The sequence below is a fragment of the Equus caballus genome, chromosome 6, assembly GCF_041296265.1.
Source record: "Equus caballus isolate H_3958 breed thoroughbred chromosome 6, TB-T2T, whole genome shotgun sequence".
Lineage (NCBI taxonomy): Eukaryota > Metazoa > Chordata > Mammalia > Perissodactyla > Equidae > Equus > Equus caballus.
In genome coordinates, this window is record NC_091689.1 from 26,311,278 (window position 1) to 26,328,140 (window position 16,863).

The 16,863-nt window shown below is 58.7% G+C and overlaps 1 protein-coding gene across 50 annotated transcripts in view; it reads right to left on the reverse strand.

Annotated features, from left to right (window-relative positions):
- KIF1A (kinesin family member 1A) overlaps nucleotides 1-16,863 on the reverse strand; it is a 101,512-nt gene that overhangs the window by 45,448 nt on the left and 39,201 nt on the right. For 23 of the 50 annotated variants that reach the window (XM_070269649.1, XM_023642764.2, XM_070269675.1 and 20 more), the window contains 13 exons: nucleotides 11,435-11,510; nucleotides 9,854-9,932; nucleotides 9,272-9,414; nucleotides 8,800-8,826; nucleotides 7,228-7,439; nucleotides 6,191-6,270; nucleotides 5,758-5,833; nucleotides 3,311-3,390; nucleotides 2,896-3,002; nucleotides 1,896-1,979; nucleotides 668-848; nucleotides 448-520; nucleotides 168-261 (listed from right to left, as the gene is read on the reverse strand). In XM_070269649.1, the coding sequence (XP_070125750.1) occupies nucleotides 168-261; nucleotides 448-520; nucleotides 668-848; nucleotides 1,896-1,979; nucleotides 2,896-3,002; nucleotides 3,311-3,390; nucleotides 5,758-5,833; nucleotides 6,191-6,270; nucleotides 7,228-7,439; nucleotides 8,800-8,826; nucleotides 9,272-9,414; nucleotides 9,854-9,932; nucleotides 11,435-11,510 (1,312 nt within the window). The remainder of the gene's footprint in view (nucleotides 1-167; nucleotides 262-447; nucleotides 521-667; nucleotides 849-1,895; nucleotides 1,980-2,895; nucleotides 3,003-3,310; nucleotides 3,391-5,757; nucleotides 5,834-6,190; nucleotides 6,271-7,227; nucleotides 7,440-8,799; nucleotides 8,827-9,271; nucleotides 9,415-9,853; nucleotides 9,933-11,434; nucleotides 11,511-16,863) is intronic. The other 27 variants (XM_070269660.1, XM_023642762.2, XM_023642766.2 and 24 more) reach the window with 3 other exon arrangements.

Here is a 16,863-nt window from a genome sequence, read left to right on the forward strand (position 1 = left end):
AGGTGCCTCCCCGGGACAAGGAGGCCTCTCCCTGAGGGATAGGCCAGGGACCCCAGTGCTGACCTGCTGACTTCCAGGGAGCGGCCTGAGGCTGCCTATTCTCTAGGACCCTTCCCCAGGCCGAGGGCCAGGCCCCGCCCACCTCCACACCCACGAGCACCCCTCACCTTCATCCTCCGGTTCCTCCTCCTCCTCGTTCACCTCTGGGTAGTACCGGGAGTCCATCTGCTTCTGCAGGGCCTCCAGCTTGCTCTCGTAGTCCTGGTGCAGAAGCGAGATTGTGGCTCCAGTGCAGACCAGGCCCCTCCGCAGCCCTCCCACTGGGGCCTCTCGTGCTGTGGGACCCAGGGTCTGCCTGGTGCCCCCGGACGCAACCCCAGCAGAGTGACCACTGGGGCCCCAGACCCCCGAGCGCCAGGTGGTGTCCTGGAAGCGGGGCAGCCTCACCAGCCTCTGCTGCTCTAGCAGGTAGGTGGCTTCCTCCCGCTCCCGGCGGTACTGGTCCTCCAGCTCCTGAAGCCTGCAAGAAGGGGTGCAGGTGAGCACCGCGGGTACAAGTGGGCGGGGACAAGCGGGTGGGGGCGGGTGTGGCAGGGGTGGTGCTGCAGGGAAGAGCACAGCGGGGATGGGCGTGGCAGCCCACCCCCACCCCAGCCTCGAGCCTCACCTCTGCTCCATCTCCTGCTTCATGTCGATGCCCTGCTTCTCCAGCAGCTCGCGCTGGGCAAAGGCCCAGTCCACAGGCTCGGCGGGCGTCTCAGCGCAGGGCGTGCGCTCGCGCTCCTGCCTCGCCTGCTCGGGGTGGTTGAAGCGGAACACGTGGCTCTTTCCCATGATGATGCGGTTTCCTGGCGGACAGAGGCAAGGCCGGTCTTGGGGAACCTGTGGCCTCGGGGTGGCCCCAAGGAGTGAGAGATGGGGCAGGAGAAGGGAGGGGCACAGGTTCTTTCTCCCCCTGGGGTCCCAGCGCTGCCCACCCCAGGGAGGGCCCCAGCCACCAGGAGCCACACACCCGGTTCTCAGCTCCAGGTCTCTTCTCTCGCCTGGCCAGCCACCTCAACCCTGGCCAGGACCTGGATGGGCCTCCTCACTGTCTCCCCAAATCCACCCCCACGGCCCCTCCCCATTCAGCAGCCAGCGATGTTTGCAAAACACAGTCCTAGGACTTCTCCAACATCCAATCCTTTTCATGGCCCTGCAGGTGCCACCCCTGGACCAGCCCGGCCTCCTGGCCCTGTGCCCTGGCCATGAGCACTCCCTTACAGTGGCCTACACTCCCCTCAACACACAGCGGTGACACTCACTCCCTCCCGCAGGCATCTGGACCCTTGGGGCTCCGTGTGCCCCAGGGCTGTGCTTGGGCACCTCCCTCCCCATCCACCTCCCCATTCGTTTGACGGAAGCAGGGCAGGGCGGGTCTGCGTGTACTCAAGGCCAGGGTTTACCCCATCTACAGGGCACACGTGTCCTACCCGGGCAGCACCAGCTGTCTTTGGACAGTCCCTCCTGGGGGGGCTCTCTTTGGACGGCGCAGTTCCCTTCCAACTTGGGACCCGCAGAGCCAGCTCAGCCCCTCCTCCCACACGAGGTCCCGTGTCTGAGTGTCAGCCCTCCCTGGCCTCCCGTGGTTGGTCACTTCCTCTGTCCTCCCTGCCCTTGGGCCCCAGTTGCAGCCAGCCCCAGACACCGGGAGGGTGACCCCAAGCCGAGGCCTCCCCTCCCAGCCTGGGCCCAGTCCTGAAACAACAGGGGAAAGGGGAAGGGCTCTGTGTGAGCGGCCCCTCCTGGGAGGCCCCACAGCCCTGGGAGCATGAAGGGGTCCACGTGTCGAGGGGATGGGACAGGGCCCTCCTTCCCTACCTCCCACTCGCCCCTGGCTCTGCCCCTGGCCCCACCTGACCGCAGGATGCTGGGCTCTGTGACTTTCTTGCCATTGACGTAGGTGTCTGCCCCTTCGCAGGGCTCCAGGGTCACCACGGCTACAGGATAGATGGGGGGGTCAGAGAGGACTGTGAGGAGTTGTCATCCTGGGTGGTCACCCAGGTGTGGCCCCCACCAGGCTTCTCTCCTCCCTGCAAAGCCTGGCTGCCCGCAACACCTGGTTTGGGCTTCAGAGAAGCTGGAGGTGGGCAGGGCGCACCCCACTCAGTGGATGAGGAAAGAGACCCCCACTCCGGAGGTGCATGTGTCCAAGTCAGAGAGCCAGGGAGGCTGTACTGGGCTGACCGTCGGGCCCTGTAAGGATCTCAGGTGGGCATGGCTGGGAAACAGTGACCAGCGTGTCCCTGGGAGTCTGGAGCCCCTCTGGGCTTTGAGCCCTCCCACCCAGGGGAGGGTGGGCTTTGGGGACAGAGAATTCTGGGTGAGCCAATGTCCCCAACACGGCTTAAGGTCACTCTCCTGAGGTGTCCCAGTCACACAGTGGGCTTTGGCCACTGGTCTGAAGTCCAGAGGCTGGCCAGATGCCTGCCGGGAGCATGCTCTGAACTGGGGGCCATGGCACTGTGACATGGCACACCGACACAGCAGCTGCCTCCCCGAGGGGGCCACACCCAAGACAGGTGATGGGGACAGAGGCTGGAGAAATGGACAGATGGCCACTCCACAGCCAACATGAAAGTGTGATCTAAAAATAGCTCTCCACCCTAGATCTGGGCTCATTCCTCATGGCTCACGTCCGCCCGCCCATGAACACCCCTCAATCAGCCCCCAGCAAGGGGAGGGAGCCCCCTGTCCCCCAGCCCAGCCTTCAAAGCACCTTTCTAAAGGGGTAGTTCCCCGGGGTGGACTGGGAAGCCGGGAGGGGTGACGGGCACCACCTGGGGTGGACCAGCAAGCCTCACTCAGGCCTGACAACCAGTAGCACTAGGGGTGGGGGCTGAAGGGTGACAATACCTTCACTGCCCCCTCGAGAGTCACTCCGGAAGACACAGTGCTCATCTTTGATGAAGTGCCCGCTCAGGACGATGTCCTGCCGCCTCTCCGCGTCCTCCCGGCCCACTCTGTTTGGGTGGCGGAGGGGGGCACTGTCACCACTGCTGGGCATGGTGCACCCATGACACCACCCACTGGCCCGCCCGGCCGGCCCCCTGCAGCCTCCAGGGACGCCCACCCAGGCTCTTTCAGGAAACACCCAGGGTAGGGGCACAGGTGATGCTCCCAAACGCAGCCCAGCCTGGGAAAGCCACCAGCCCAGAGTGGCCCACGGCATCGCCTCCAGCAACAAGCCTGGGCAGTGGCGATGTTCCAGCAGAGGCCCGACCTAGGCAGCCCCTCTGTGGGGCAAGCCGCCCGCCCCGCTGGCCCCCACCTGGTGATCCCGTCCTTGATGTAGTAGAGGAGGCACTCAGACATAAGCGGGTCCTCGTTCAGGTTGACGAGATGCGGCGTCTGTGGAGACAGGAGGGTCAGCGAGCCTGGGGAGGAGCCTGGCACCGGCCACCCGCCTGCACTCTCTCCCCAGACACCAGACCACCACCAGCCCTGGCCTCACTGGTCTCACCCCAGCCTGGCAGAGAGTACAGGAGACGTGAAGAAAAAGGCTCCTTGAAGAAGAGCCTTTGATGGGGACCCCAGAGCCCTGAGGGGTACAGCTGCTGGGCAGCAGGCTGGGTAGGGGCTCAACTTCGGCACTCAGTGGGGGCTGGGCTTCGGGAGGGGCTGGGAGCCCAGCTCTCAGCAGTTGGGGGCCTTCGGGGGGGGGCACTTGGAGGCTGTGGTGGGCCCTTGGACATGCACAGTCCTGGGTAGTCAGCTCTGAGCCCATTCCTCCACCCTAAACCAGGGCTGCAGGACCCCATTTCAACCGGGCACCCAGGAGCTGAGGGCTCCAGTGGGATCCGCCAATCAACAAGGATTAGGATGGTGACCAGGCCAGGCTCAGGCCTGGGGGCTGGGGAGCGGAGAGGCTGTGAAAGAAGTCCTGCTGAGCCACCCAGCTCGGACCCCCCACCTCTCCTGTCCACAGTTCTACCAAAGGCGAACCCCTCCCACCAGCCACACCTGTCTAAGCACTGCCCTCAGGTCCCTGCCCCACCCGGTCCCCAGGGCAGCAGCTACCGGTTCCACCCACTGGGCCCCAGACACCCCCATCTTCACTTCCACCACTGCTCTCACCCTGGGGTCTCTCTGTGCCCCCGACACTTCCTGAGCTAGGGAACGCCACCCCACACCGTGTCCTGGGCAAGAGTCTTGCACCATGGTGGAGGCTGGGACAGCTTCCTCAGTTTCCCACCGGACAGCTTGGGGCAAGCCACCCCCACCTCGAGCTATAAGCCCCACAATGCCCCACCAACACCCTTGTGCGTGGTGCAAAGACCTGGTCATCTTCTGGGGACAAACCATCCCTGGCCATCCCTTTCCCCGAGCAGGGAGGGTGTGAGCCAGGAAGGGCCTGTGCTTGCCCTGGCAGGCTTAGCTGTGGGGGACCCAGCTGGCCCACGTACTTCTCCAGAGTCCCAGGAACACTGATGTTCTCAAGAGGAGGTGTCCCCGGTGGCCCCAAGGCCGTCCTCCCACTCCTAGGCAGTACCCAGCCCCGGGGCCACCAGCAAATCCCTCTGCCACCAATGAAGCCGAAAGACTCCAGGGTGCCAAGCGTCCCGAGGACACCCACACCGAGAGCCCCACCCTCCAGGAAGGGGCAGGGTCTGACACAGCCCAGGAACCATCTACTCCAGATGCAAACCGAAGGCCTCCCCAGAAGGGATGTGAAGTAAGAGCCCGTCAGGGCCCCACCTGCTCCCCTCCTTGCCCAGGTCCTCCCAAGCACCCCTCCCTTCCACCTCGGGCCTGGAGTACATGGGGGCAGAAGAAGCCTGAGGCACCCAAGCCATCCCCAGGAGCGGCCACCCAGGCTGATGAGCCCTTCACACCAGCACTCTGGGCTCCTCTTCCCCGGAAGTTTCCAATGGCACAACCCGGGGCTGGATGTGCTGCTGGCTTCAGGGACTTACAAACGCAGAAACTCTCTGCCCCAGACCAAGCAAGGGTGAGAAGCCGACCCCAGCGGGGTCACTCTGGGACAGGCAGGCCAGGGTTTCCTCAGCAAGAAGGCAGCAGGGGCAGGGCCTGCAGAGCCCTGTGCTGGGGTCACACAGACAGCCACCGCCTCCATGGAGGCCTCCCAGCTTGGAACTGGGCTCTTAAGGGCTCTAAGGGTCTGGCAAACTTTGGGGTGGGTCAGGGGTCTGGGTCCTAGCATTGCCAGAGACTTTTCCCCAAATGCTTGTGCTACACCCTATCTGAGCTACTGAATGGGGGGTGGTGCTCTGTTCTGTTTCAGGGCCCCCTGCTGACAGGGCCGGGTCTGGTGAGCGAGACTGGCCTGGGTGGGAGAGGAGGGGTTCCTGCTGGGATGGCAGACCCCACCTCAGCTAAGCTCCAAGAGCAGCTGGCTCCCAGCCCTGGGTCCAGCCAGGCCCTGCCTGTGCGGCATAAGCTCCAAGGCGGATCCAGGCTCCACAGGTTTCAGGATCCCCAGTCTCACCCCAACCTCGAGGGGCCCAGTCCACTCCTCGGGCAGCTAAGTGGCCTGTCTAGATGTCCCAAGGCCACAGGGACGTCCGGCCATGAGGAGGCGCGGCCGAATCTCCCACACAGGGAAGGTCCGGCCATGGGGGAGTAGAGCCCCCAATGCTTGGACCTGCCACCGTGCTCCCCTCCTCCCAGGAGGAACCCTCTGGCCTCCCGGAGGAGCTGACACCCCACAAAGGGCCGCGGGTTGCCCAACCCTGTCTGAGTCAGACCAGCTCCTACCTTCTTGGGAGAGAACACACCAAGGGTACCGCCATCCTCCCTCATGGCCACGCCCATCTCGGCCAAGAGCGCTTCCCTGGGGGGACAGAGAGGGGTCAGCTCCAGTCCCAAGGGGCTGCAGGACCTGCCTCACCCCCAGCTGACCAATCGGCCCACCAGGAGCTGGCGGGGCTCTGGCCGCAAGGCCCAAGGGCAGTGTTCCTGCAGGGCCCCCGCTTGTCAGTGAGTCAAGGCGTCCGTTTGAACGGATGGATCACCTGATCAGGGATCAGGTCAATGGGGCCATCAGTGACAAGAGGCGGGGGTCATTGGGTGACAGGGGACAGGTCTGTCTCCCACTGGGACACAGCCGCCCCGGGTGCGGGAGCCCAGGGCTGGCACGCACGGCTCGGTGCTGGTCCTGCCCACATCCCCCCCCCCCACCAACCCCCACCTCTCCATGCGGATGGCTTCCGTCCTCCGCAGCTTCTCTTCCCAGGTCTCGTTGAGCTCGGCTATGATCTTCTCCGTCTCCTGTGGAGCAAGAGAGAGCAGCATGAGGTGGGTACCGAGGCCTGGGTGCCAGGCAAGGGGAGGTGAGACCCCCATTCCCGGGTCCGTCCAGGCAGCGCTGTGTCTGAAAGATCAAGGACACAGGCTGAGGGGTGACATGTTCACAGGCCCCAGGTCTTTCCTGTGGACACACCTGGAGAAAGAAGGACAAGACAAAAGGAACCTGGAGGGAGAGAAAGAGATCCAGGCGGACAACAGATGCTGGTTCTGAGGCACAGAGGCGGCTGGCCCGAGGCTGAGGCACAGACACTGCCAACATCGGTGCCTCCTTCCTAGCCCCACACCCCAAGGGGCCCACACCTCAGGTGGATCCCCCACATCCCAAGAGGGCCCCCCACACCCCATTGGGCCCCCCATCCCAGGTAGGCGCTATGCTCCAGGCTCACCCCACACCCCACTCTCCATACCAGGCCTGGCCTGGCCTCCGCACTTTGTCCCCTCAGTCCCCTCAGTCTCCATGGTCTGGGCTCACCCCTCACCCCGCACAGCCCAGCACCCAATAGCCATTCACTGAAGGAACACGGAACCAAAAACCTGAAAGCAGCCGCCATGGCTGGGCCGGCTGGGTGAATATCCAGGAGCAGGTGTAAGCACAGACCACCCGGGAGGGAGCGCAGAGCCCCTAGGTCACCCGCCTGCCCCTGTCAGCAAGTGGGGCCCTGTGGCCCTGGGCAGACAGCGAGGACCACACGGAGGGGGCGCCGGGACTCACTCTGTGCCATCTGCCCGGCTCACCACGCCTCCGAGCCAGCCTCACCTTGTGCCGTTAACACAACCACTCCGCGAGGAGAGGTCTCGGCCCTGGGCGTCCAGGGCCCTAGATGGGGTGTTGCCCCCGGGAGGGCGAGGCCCTGACACCCACTTCTCTAAGCTCGCCTGTCTCCCGGGGCCTGGTGGCCTGTCCGGCCGTGCCCTCACCTTCAGCCTCTCAATGGCCTCCTCGCTGCCCGGGGCAAACAAGATGCGCTCGTGCAGGCTGGACACAGAGGCCGCGCGGCTGGACAGGGCCGAGAGCGAGGACGAGGGGCTCATGCCCACCAGGGCGTTGGTCACTGTGGAGAGATTGTCAGGGACTTGACTCAGCTCGGCCACGGCACGGTTACGGTTATTGTTCTCAAGGTCGGACACATCTACGGGAGGAAGGGAAGAGAGGGTGGCAGACAGACGGGAGGGAGAGAAAAGAGAAACCGAGTTGGGAAAAGGCAGGAGGTGGATGAAGAGAAGGCAGGAAACAGAAGCCAGGAACGGGTGAGGCGCAGCCCGGGGCCCGGCGCCTGACAAGCGCATGCGAGGCTGCCCGCCACCCCCGACGCCAGCCCGGCCACACCCCTGGCCCCACAGCCCCTCGGCACCCCCAGCCCCTCGGCACCACCTCGCCCCGCCCAGCCCTGGGCCGGGGACCCTCTGCCTTCCCTGCACCCCCACGCCGGACCTTGGAGACTCTGCACCTGAGCTGCGTGGGGCACCACCCAGACTCCCTGCCCTCCCTGTGCCTCCAGCCCCCTGTGTCTACTACCCTTCGCTGTCACCACCCAGTGGCTTCCCTGCACCCAGGGTGCCTGATGCTCCTCCTCATCCTCTCTGCCATGGGCCACGCACACCCTGACCCCGCCATGCACCCCCGAGCTAACTGTCCAGCCCTGCTGAGCACCCTGGCTGAGAGGTGAACTGTTGGATCCCCTGACGGAGCCTCTGTTCTCCACCCCAGGAGGCTGCTCTGGGCCTGGGGTCTCCTGGCATTAGGAAGCCCAGAGAGACCCCATCACCCCACAGCTTAAGGCCCCCTAAGTCACTGGAGTTGGGGCTGTGACACCCCCTGGGGTGGGACATGCCCAGGCCCCTCCTGGCAGAAGCAGACACACAGCAGAGCAGCAGCAGACACAGGACAGCACGGGCACTGGGGAAACCGAGGGCGCCCTGCGGCCCCTGGGTAGGGAGGCACCAACCCGAGTCCCCCTGCCCTGGGGAGCCAGCCCCAAGGCCGGCAGGAGACACAGGCTGGGAGGATCTGGTAGCATTGAGACTCGTGGCATTTCAGGGGAAGGGGCTGTGGGGTGTGTGGGGTCAGCTGGAGAAATAAGAGAGGAAGCCAGAGCCAGGAGCCAGGGGACGCCCAGCCCTCTGAGGACCCTCCAGCTCTCTGGTGCTGACATTTGGAGTTTCCCAGGCCTCAGGGCAGTCAGACAGCCTGACCTCAGCCACTTAGGCCTGAGAAGGCCGTGGCTGCACCCTGGCTCTCCATTGCCCCCCTTTCCCATATTGACATGGGGATGAACTAGGAACGCGGGCTCACAAGGTAGCGTGACCCCACATCTACCAGCAGGGTGCCTGGGAGCCAGAGGGCTGCTGTCCTCCAGCCGCTGAAAGACGGGAGGCTGAGGAAGGGTCCCCGCCTGCCTGCCCTGGCCGCGCCCTCCCCGCCCGTGCTGCCCCGCCCCTGCTGGGCCGGGACGGAAGCGGGGATGCACAGAGAGCAGAGGGGATACACACATTTGGGTCCTCCGGGCACAGTGTTGGCTAAGGGGGGGAGGCGTGGGGGAGGGAGGAGACAGAAAAGGAAGAACAGGTTTGTCTCTGGAGGGTCCGGGGCATGCCCGTCACAGGCCAGGCACCAGGAAGGGTGGCCGTGGTCTTCAGCGGGGACACACGGACCCCTGAAACCCCAGCATCCAGGGCATGCCAACGTCCAGGGAGACCATCTCTGGCCTGCTGGGGCCAGCACCAAACCCAAACCATGTGGTCCGCCCAGGCGGGGGCCAGACCCCCAAGCTCCCACCCGGAGGCGGCTCCACTCAGGAACGTGGAGCAGGGACTGGGATGCTGGCCAGAGTGGCAGTGAGGGCAGCCTGGCCCACCCCAGCCCGGGGGGCGGTCCCAGGAGGGAGGCCACACTGGCCTGAGAGGCCCCTGGGGATCTGCAGCCCCGCTGCCCTGCCCAGGATAGGTGGGCACAGACACTCACTGTCGGTGATGTCCCCGAGACCCTGGGCGTACAGCAGGTCCCGCAGCCTGGTCACCTCGTCCTTCAGCTCGCGGATCAGCTTATTGTTGGGGTCCTCGTTGATGACGGCGTTACAGCGGATCTGCTTGGCCCGGTCGGCATACCTGGGCAGCAAAGGGAACTGTGGTCTGGGTGCCCTGAGCCCTGCCCGGGGCCCAGGACGCCCACCCGCCCTGCAGCCGGAGGGACCTATGGGACACACTTGTGCCCCTTTGTTAATTAAAGACCCCCATGGCTCCCATGACCAACAGGTGGGTGCCAACTGCTCAGCCCATGAGCACAGCTCTACTGGTCTGGTGTCACGGGGACCCTGGGCCACTCGCAGCCCCAAACTGCACCCCAAAGTGTGGTGGGAACGGAACAGGGCCCATGAAGACTCAGGTGCGCCTGAGAGGCACTCGGAACCTCAAGGAGTCACAGGAGAGACGGCCCCCTCCCAAGAGGCACCCGTCTCTCGCTGGTGTTCTTGACTCAGGCAGGGAAGGACCCAGCCCCACCCTGAGCCAGGTGGAGGAACAGGGCCCACCTCCCTCAAGAACACACCTCAGCGTGCTCAGGGTCTCGTCATAGTTGATGTCCGCGGGGCTCAGGGCCGCCACCATCGCTGTCCTCGAGTTCCCGCCTGTGGGAAGAAGACCAGGTCATGCTCAGTGGAGGGTTAGCCCCACTGCTGTGTCCTCTCCCGCTCCGTCTCCTCCTACATTCACAGCCGGGCCCAGAGAGGTAAACTGAGTCACAGGGCCAACTGGGTGAACACAGATAGCAGGGGGTCTGGCCTTCATCACTCACCGGGCGCCTCAGTTACTGCTCTTGTATATGGTAGAGTGTTTTTTTCACTTTTAGGGTCATTTTACAACCAGGGCTCACCGTCTCCACAATGAAGAGGGAAGTTGTGGAGGGTTTTATGGCATTTATTGCAAGATAAGGACTGTTTATGTTCAATAATTTTTTCACTTTTATCATTCTCATTTGGAATATTTTCTCCATATTTAACAGCAGATTCCTGGCCCTGGGCAGCGTGGATCCTGGCATCAGGTAGCGCACTGCGTGAGGAACGGATTGTTCAACTTCTGTTCCAATGCCAATCGATCATTCTCGAGCTCCTAAGGGAATGAATCCCAGGCAATGGGTCCTGTTGGGGTCAGCGGCCTCGGCAGCCCTTGGGCCTGCTGCCTGTCTGTGCTTGGGGTTTGGACAGACGGCCTCTCCTGCTTGACCTCAGGGACCCTTGCCCCCACAAGGACTGTGACGTGATGACATGAAGGGCTCGGGGTGCAATGCCATGCCTGCCCCAAGAAGGCCTGCAGAGGGCTCCCCTTGTCCCCACCCTGGGGCTGGACCTGGGTGTGGCCCTGTGGGAGGGCTTCCTTCCCAGCCCTGTGACACTCCTGTCCTCTCTCAATGAGGACAGCCTGCCCCTGGGAACGCCCATCTGTCCTTTCCTCCCCTGGGGAGGCCTGACATGGTACCCTTCGCTGGCCCAAGCTGGGGATCAGCCAGCTGGTTCTGGGGTGCAGGGTGAGCTAGCCGAGGCTCCCATACCTCAACCATGCAGCCAAGAAAGGGTGGAGATCCCCAGTTGTCTGTGTTCACAGGGTCAGCCCGAGACTCAGTTTACCTCCCTGGGTGTCAGCCTCTTCAGCTGTAAGTGTAGTCGGGGAGGACCCCTGAGGTCATTTTTGGGTGGGAGCATATCAGTCTCCATCTCCCCATCTGTCTCTCACTGGTTCAGAACACAAGCAGATAGGAGGAGGGGCGATTTATGACAGCCCCCCAAAACCTAGCAAGCAAGCAGGGCTCCCCAGGTCTCTGACAGATGAGAAAACTGAGGCCCAGAGAGGGGTGGGTACTTGGTCTGGGTGTCACAGACCTGAACCAGGAGCACCGACACGGGTGGGTGCGAGTTCTGCGGCCCCGAGGGCCATCCTGGTTCCCCACTTGCTTCATTACCTATTGCTGGCCACTGGCCCAGGCCCTCTGAAGGACGTCCCGGGTTCGCTTCCCAGCCCAGAAAGGGCGAGCGGCCTCCTGGTGGTCAAGTGCCCCTTTCTAGGTGGGAAGACAGGTCGGTGGCCCAGGGTGGAAGTTAGATCCCCAGGAACAGGCCAACCCATGAGTCCTCACCCAGGTTTTCCCGGAGGAGCCAGGTCAGCACGGAATCCCTGTATGGAATGAAATCTGTCTTCTTCTTTTTCTTGTTCTGTGGGGGAGGAACATTCAAGGTCAACCCTGAGCCCATTGGAGGATAAGGAAGGTGGAGGGATGAGCACAGGGTCTCCTGGATGGGTCCCCAAAGCCAAAGGCTGGGCAGGGGGCAGTGTGTCCTCCCTCCACTCTGTCAGAGGACCCATCTGAGCCTGTCGCCCCTCCTCCAACACCATCAGCTCTGCTCACTGAAATGAAAAGCTCTGCCGCTTGCTGTGGCATCCAGGCCTCCACCGGCCCCCGCCCAGCTTACCACTCCCTTCCCCAGAAAATTCACCTTCCTTCTCCCCCGTCAAACTTCCTATCAATCCAGCTCACAGACCCCTCCTTTAATAACCTATTCTCCCCGCCCCTCCCCTCAGAATGAAGCATCCTCCACTCTGGCTACTCCTGCGACTCTTTACTCCTCTATTAAGGCAACCCGTGGCCATTCCAAAATCTGGACTCCAGCCCACGTAATGGCTGCTGGGAATCGCTTCTTGTGGACCCCCCGTGACTGACGATTCCACCAATCGTGGATATTCAGTTCCTTTCCAATGTCTACCCGTTCATGTATATATTTGCTTAAGTATTTGTTGAGCACCTGCAGTAGCCATGGCCTGTGCCCCCAGAGTCCCCACCCAGGTGCCACTACAATGGCTGTGCCCTTTCTCTGGGCACAAACACATTCGTCATTGTTCTTTAGGATGGTCGCCAGAGGAGCTCCACTAGCTCGCAGAGACATCAATCGTGTGCACTCCTGACACACGCGGTCAAAGCGGGTTTCAGAAATGCCGTGCTGGCTCCTCTGTGAGCAGAGTTTGGGTGTCCATCCCCCAACAGCCCATCAGTACCGAGGGCTTTCTTTTTTTCCCTTTGGAAGCTTGGTAGGTGAAAAACTCTCTATTTTTACTTTGTTTTTTGATTATTTAATTCCTGAGGCTGAATTCTCTGCCACATTTGCCATATTCCTTGTTTCTACAGTAAATGCCCTATAATCACTCAGTCACTTCAGCAAGGAGTCCAAGTGTCACCTTTGATTCCGCTGCTCCCTCACCGCCGCTCATTCCATCCACCACAGCCCCTGTTGAGTCAGGCTCCAGCACCTCCCAGAGCCACCCACCGCTCTCCCTCTCCTCTGCCTTCCCCGCCTCCATCGTATCACACCTGGATCTTTGTAACACTGACCTGTCATTCTCCTGACCGTCACACCAGGCCATCCCACTCCCAATCTATTCTTTAACAGCAGCCCGAGGCACATGTTCTAGACTAAATTAGACTTTGTGGGCCCTGCTGGAAACCCATCCACTGCTTCCCATTAAACCACAATCAACTAGTTTCTGACAATGGGCTAAGGATCTCAGATCAGGCCCCTGCCCGTCTCTGGCCTCACCCTCCATATGCCGCCTCGCTCCCTGCTCCAGGCACTGTTCCTCAACCGGTTCCTCGACAACTTTCTCACCCAGTTCCTAAAAAAGTTTCTCTCACACAGGCCCTCACACAGCTCATCACACAGTTCTTCACACACTACCTCACAGCCCCTTACTCACTCCCTCACTCGGTTGAACATGTAGTTCTCCACACAGTACCCAGTACCCAGCGCTCGCTCCTCAAAGTTCCACAGTTACTCCCAGTTCCCTCACTAGTTCCTCTCAGTTGCTCACAGTTCATCATACAATTCCTCAGTTTCTCACATAGCTTCTCACACTTCCTCACACAGTTCTTCACATTTTCCCAACAGTCCTCACATAGTTCTTTACACACAGTACTCCCAAACAGTTCCTTAGTAGTTCCTCAATCCCTCACACAGTTCCTCAATTTGTCACACAATTCATCACAAAATTCCACACCCAATCCCCACAAGGTTCCTTACACAGTTCCTCTCTCATTGTTCTTTATATAGTTCTTTACATCGTTCTATCCAGATTCTCACACACAGCTCTATATAGCTCCTCACACAGTTCCTCACAGTCCCTGATATAGTCCCTCACATTCCTCATGCATCTCCCCAAAGTTTCTCACAATTCCCCCAGTTCCCAACACAGTTCTCCACACAATCCCTCACACAACTCTCCTGAGTTTCTCGGAGATCCCCACACAGTCCCTCACAGCTTCCTCACACTGTTCCTAACACAGTTCCACACACATACTTCCCATGCAATTCCAGCGCAATTCCTCACACTTCCACACACAGTTCCACACATTTCCCCACACCATTCCACACAGTTCCTCACAGTTTCTAAAAACTTCCTCAGTTCCTTCACAATCCCCACACAGCTCCCCCACAGCATTGCACATACTTCTCACAGTTCCACAGTTTGTCACAATTCACACTGTTCCACACACAGTTCCCAACAGTTCCTCTCAGTTTCTCATCTAGGTCCTCAAAGCTCCTCACACAGATCTCTACACAATTCCTCACAATTCTTCACACAATTCCACACAGGGTTCCCACACAATTCTACACAAAGTTCCACACAGTTTCTCAAACAATTCCTCTGACAATTTCTTACACAGTTCCGCACATAGTTCCTCTCCGTTCCTCATATAATCCTTCCCACCATGCTTAACACGATTCCACACATACTTCCCACACAGTTCTTCACACAGTCCCTTACACACTTTCTCAGTTTCCTCACATAGTTTCTCACTTAGTTCCCCCACACCATTCCACACAATTCCTTATACAATCCACACAGAGTTCCTCACAATTCTTCATACAGTTCCACACTTATTTCCTTATACTTTCTCATAATTCCTCACAATTCTCCACACAATTCCTCAAAGTCCCCTCACACAGTTTTTTGTCTCAGATCTTCTCAGTTCCTCACACAGCTCCCCACAAAGTTCCCCACAGAGTTCCTCATAGTTCACCACACAGTTTCTCACACTGTTCCCCACCATTTCACACGCTTCCTCTCACACTTCTATGGAGTCCACACAGTTCTTCACAATTCTTCACACAGTTCCCTCACAGTGCCTCACAATTCCTCACAGTTTCTCACACAACTCCACATACCCTTCCCACACAGTTCCTTACATAGTTCCTCACACAGTCCTTCACGCAGTTCCTCTCAGGTCCTTACGCAGTTCCTCAGTCTCCTCACACATTTCCACAAATAGTTCAACACACAGTTCCACAGTTCCTTCACACAATTCTCATAGTCCCCCATAATTCCTCTCACAGTTCCACACAACCTCTCACACAGTGCACACACAGTTCCTCAGAATTCTTCACATAGTTCGTCACACACTTCTGCAGACAGTTCCCTCATACTGTTCCCACCCAGGTGCTCTACAGGTCCACACAGAGTTCCTCTCATTTTCCCTCATAGTTCTGGACACACACAGTTCCTCCCAGTTCCTCACACAGTTTGTCACAGTTCCTCTCATAGTTCCTTCTCCACAGGTTCCTCACACAGTTCCACACAGTTCTCTCACACTTCACACAATTCCTCACACAGTTCCTCTCATAATTCACCACAGTTTCTCCCACAGTCCCACACACCAGTTTCTCACAGCTGCCCAGTTCCTCACAAAATCCACACACAGTTCTTCACAAGTTCCACACATATTTCCCATACCTTTCCTCACACAGTTCCTCAGAATTCACACCCATCTCCCTATATCATCTCACACACTTCCTCTCATATTTCCACGGTACCTCACAGTTCACACAGTTCCTAACAAGTATGCAGACCGTTCCACAGAGTTCCCTCAGAGTTCCCCACACAGCACCTGACACTTCCCCACACAGTTCCTGACACTTCCCCACACAGTTCCACATACACTTCCTACATAGTTTCTCACATAGTTCCTCTCAAAGGTCCTTACACAGTCCTTCACACAGTTCCTCATATTTCCCCACACAGTTCCCCCACACAATTCCTCACAATTCTTCACACAGTTCCTGCCCAGTTCCTCACACAGTCCACACAGTTCTCTCAGTGTCTCACATAATATTGCACACTTCCTCATATATTTCCTCACACACGTTCCCCACACAGTTCCTCAGAGTTTCCTCAAAGCTCCCAACATGGTTTCTCACACCATTCTCCATACAGTTCCTCACAGATCTCTCACAGAATTTCCACTGTATCACACACTTCCTCTAAAAGTTCCTCACACAGTCTACAGACAGTTTCTCACAATTCTTCACAAATTACCACACATAGTTCCCACAGAGTTCCCAACACAGTATGTCAAACTTTCAACAGAGTTGAAAGTATGGAAGTTGGAAGTTGGAACTTCCAACACAGTTCCTCACACAGTTTCTCACAGCTCCCCATACAGTTCTTCACAGTTCCTACACCATTTCACATACTTTCTCTCACATTTCCACATAGTTCCTCACAGTCTTCACACAGTTGCTCACAACTCCCACATAGTTCCTCAGTTTCCTCACACAGTTATCCATTTAGTTCCCCCACACCATTCTACACAGTTGCTCACACAGTCCGCACATTTACTCATAATTCTTCATACTGTTTCACACACATTTTCTCAGTCACTCACAATTCCTCACACAGTTCCACACACAGTTCCTCACAATTCTTCACAGTCCCTGATACAGTCCATTACACAGTTCCTCATGCATTTTCCCCAACAGTTTCTTACAGTTCCTCAAATAGTTCCCTACACAGTTCCTCACAATTCCTCACAAAGTTCCACCTAATCTCACAGTTTCACTCATTCTCACACTTCCTCACATAGTTCCTTACACACTCCTACACAAAATATTTCACAGTTGCCCACACAGTTCCTTACAATTCCTGTATGAAATTCCTACACTTTCCCCACACCATTTCACAAACTTCCTCTCACAGCTCCTCACAGTTCTCAGAGTTCCCTACACAATACCTCCCAATTCCCCATAGCTCTTCACAATTCCACACACACTTCCCATACAGTTCCTCACACAGTTCCTCACAAATATTCACACAATTCCTACACAGTTAGTTCCTCTCAGATCCTCACCAAGTTCCTCTCCTATTTTCTTACAATTCCTAACACAGTTCCTCACATAACTCCCCACACAGTTCCACCGTTTCTTCCCACAGTTCATCACATAAACTAACCTTTTCCCACCTCAGATCTCACACTGGGCTTTCCAACCACATGGCACAGGTGCTCACCCTCCTGCCGGGCCGACTCCTCCCCACCCCTCAGGTCTCAGTCTTAAAGCCACCTGTCTGTCATATAACGCTTCCCTGGCCATACTGACTAGAGGCTATCTTGCTTGTGGGTCACTCTCACAGCCCATTTTTCTCCTTTACAAGTTTCATCCCAAATTTTAATTATATTTTTATTTTTCTGTTTCCATGTCTCTTGTCTACCTCCCCCACTGCACTGGGGCCCCAGAAGGCCTG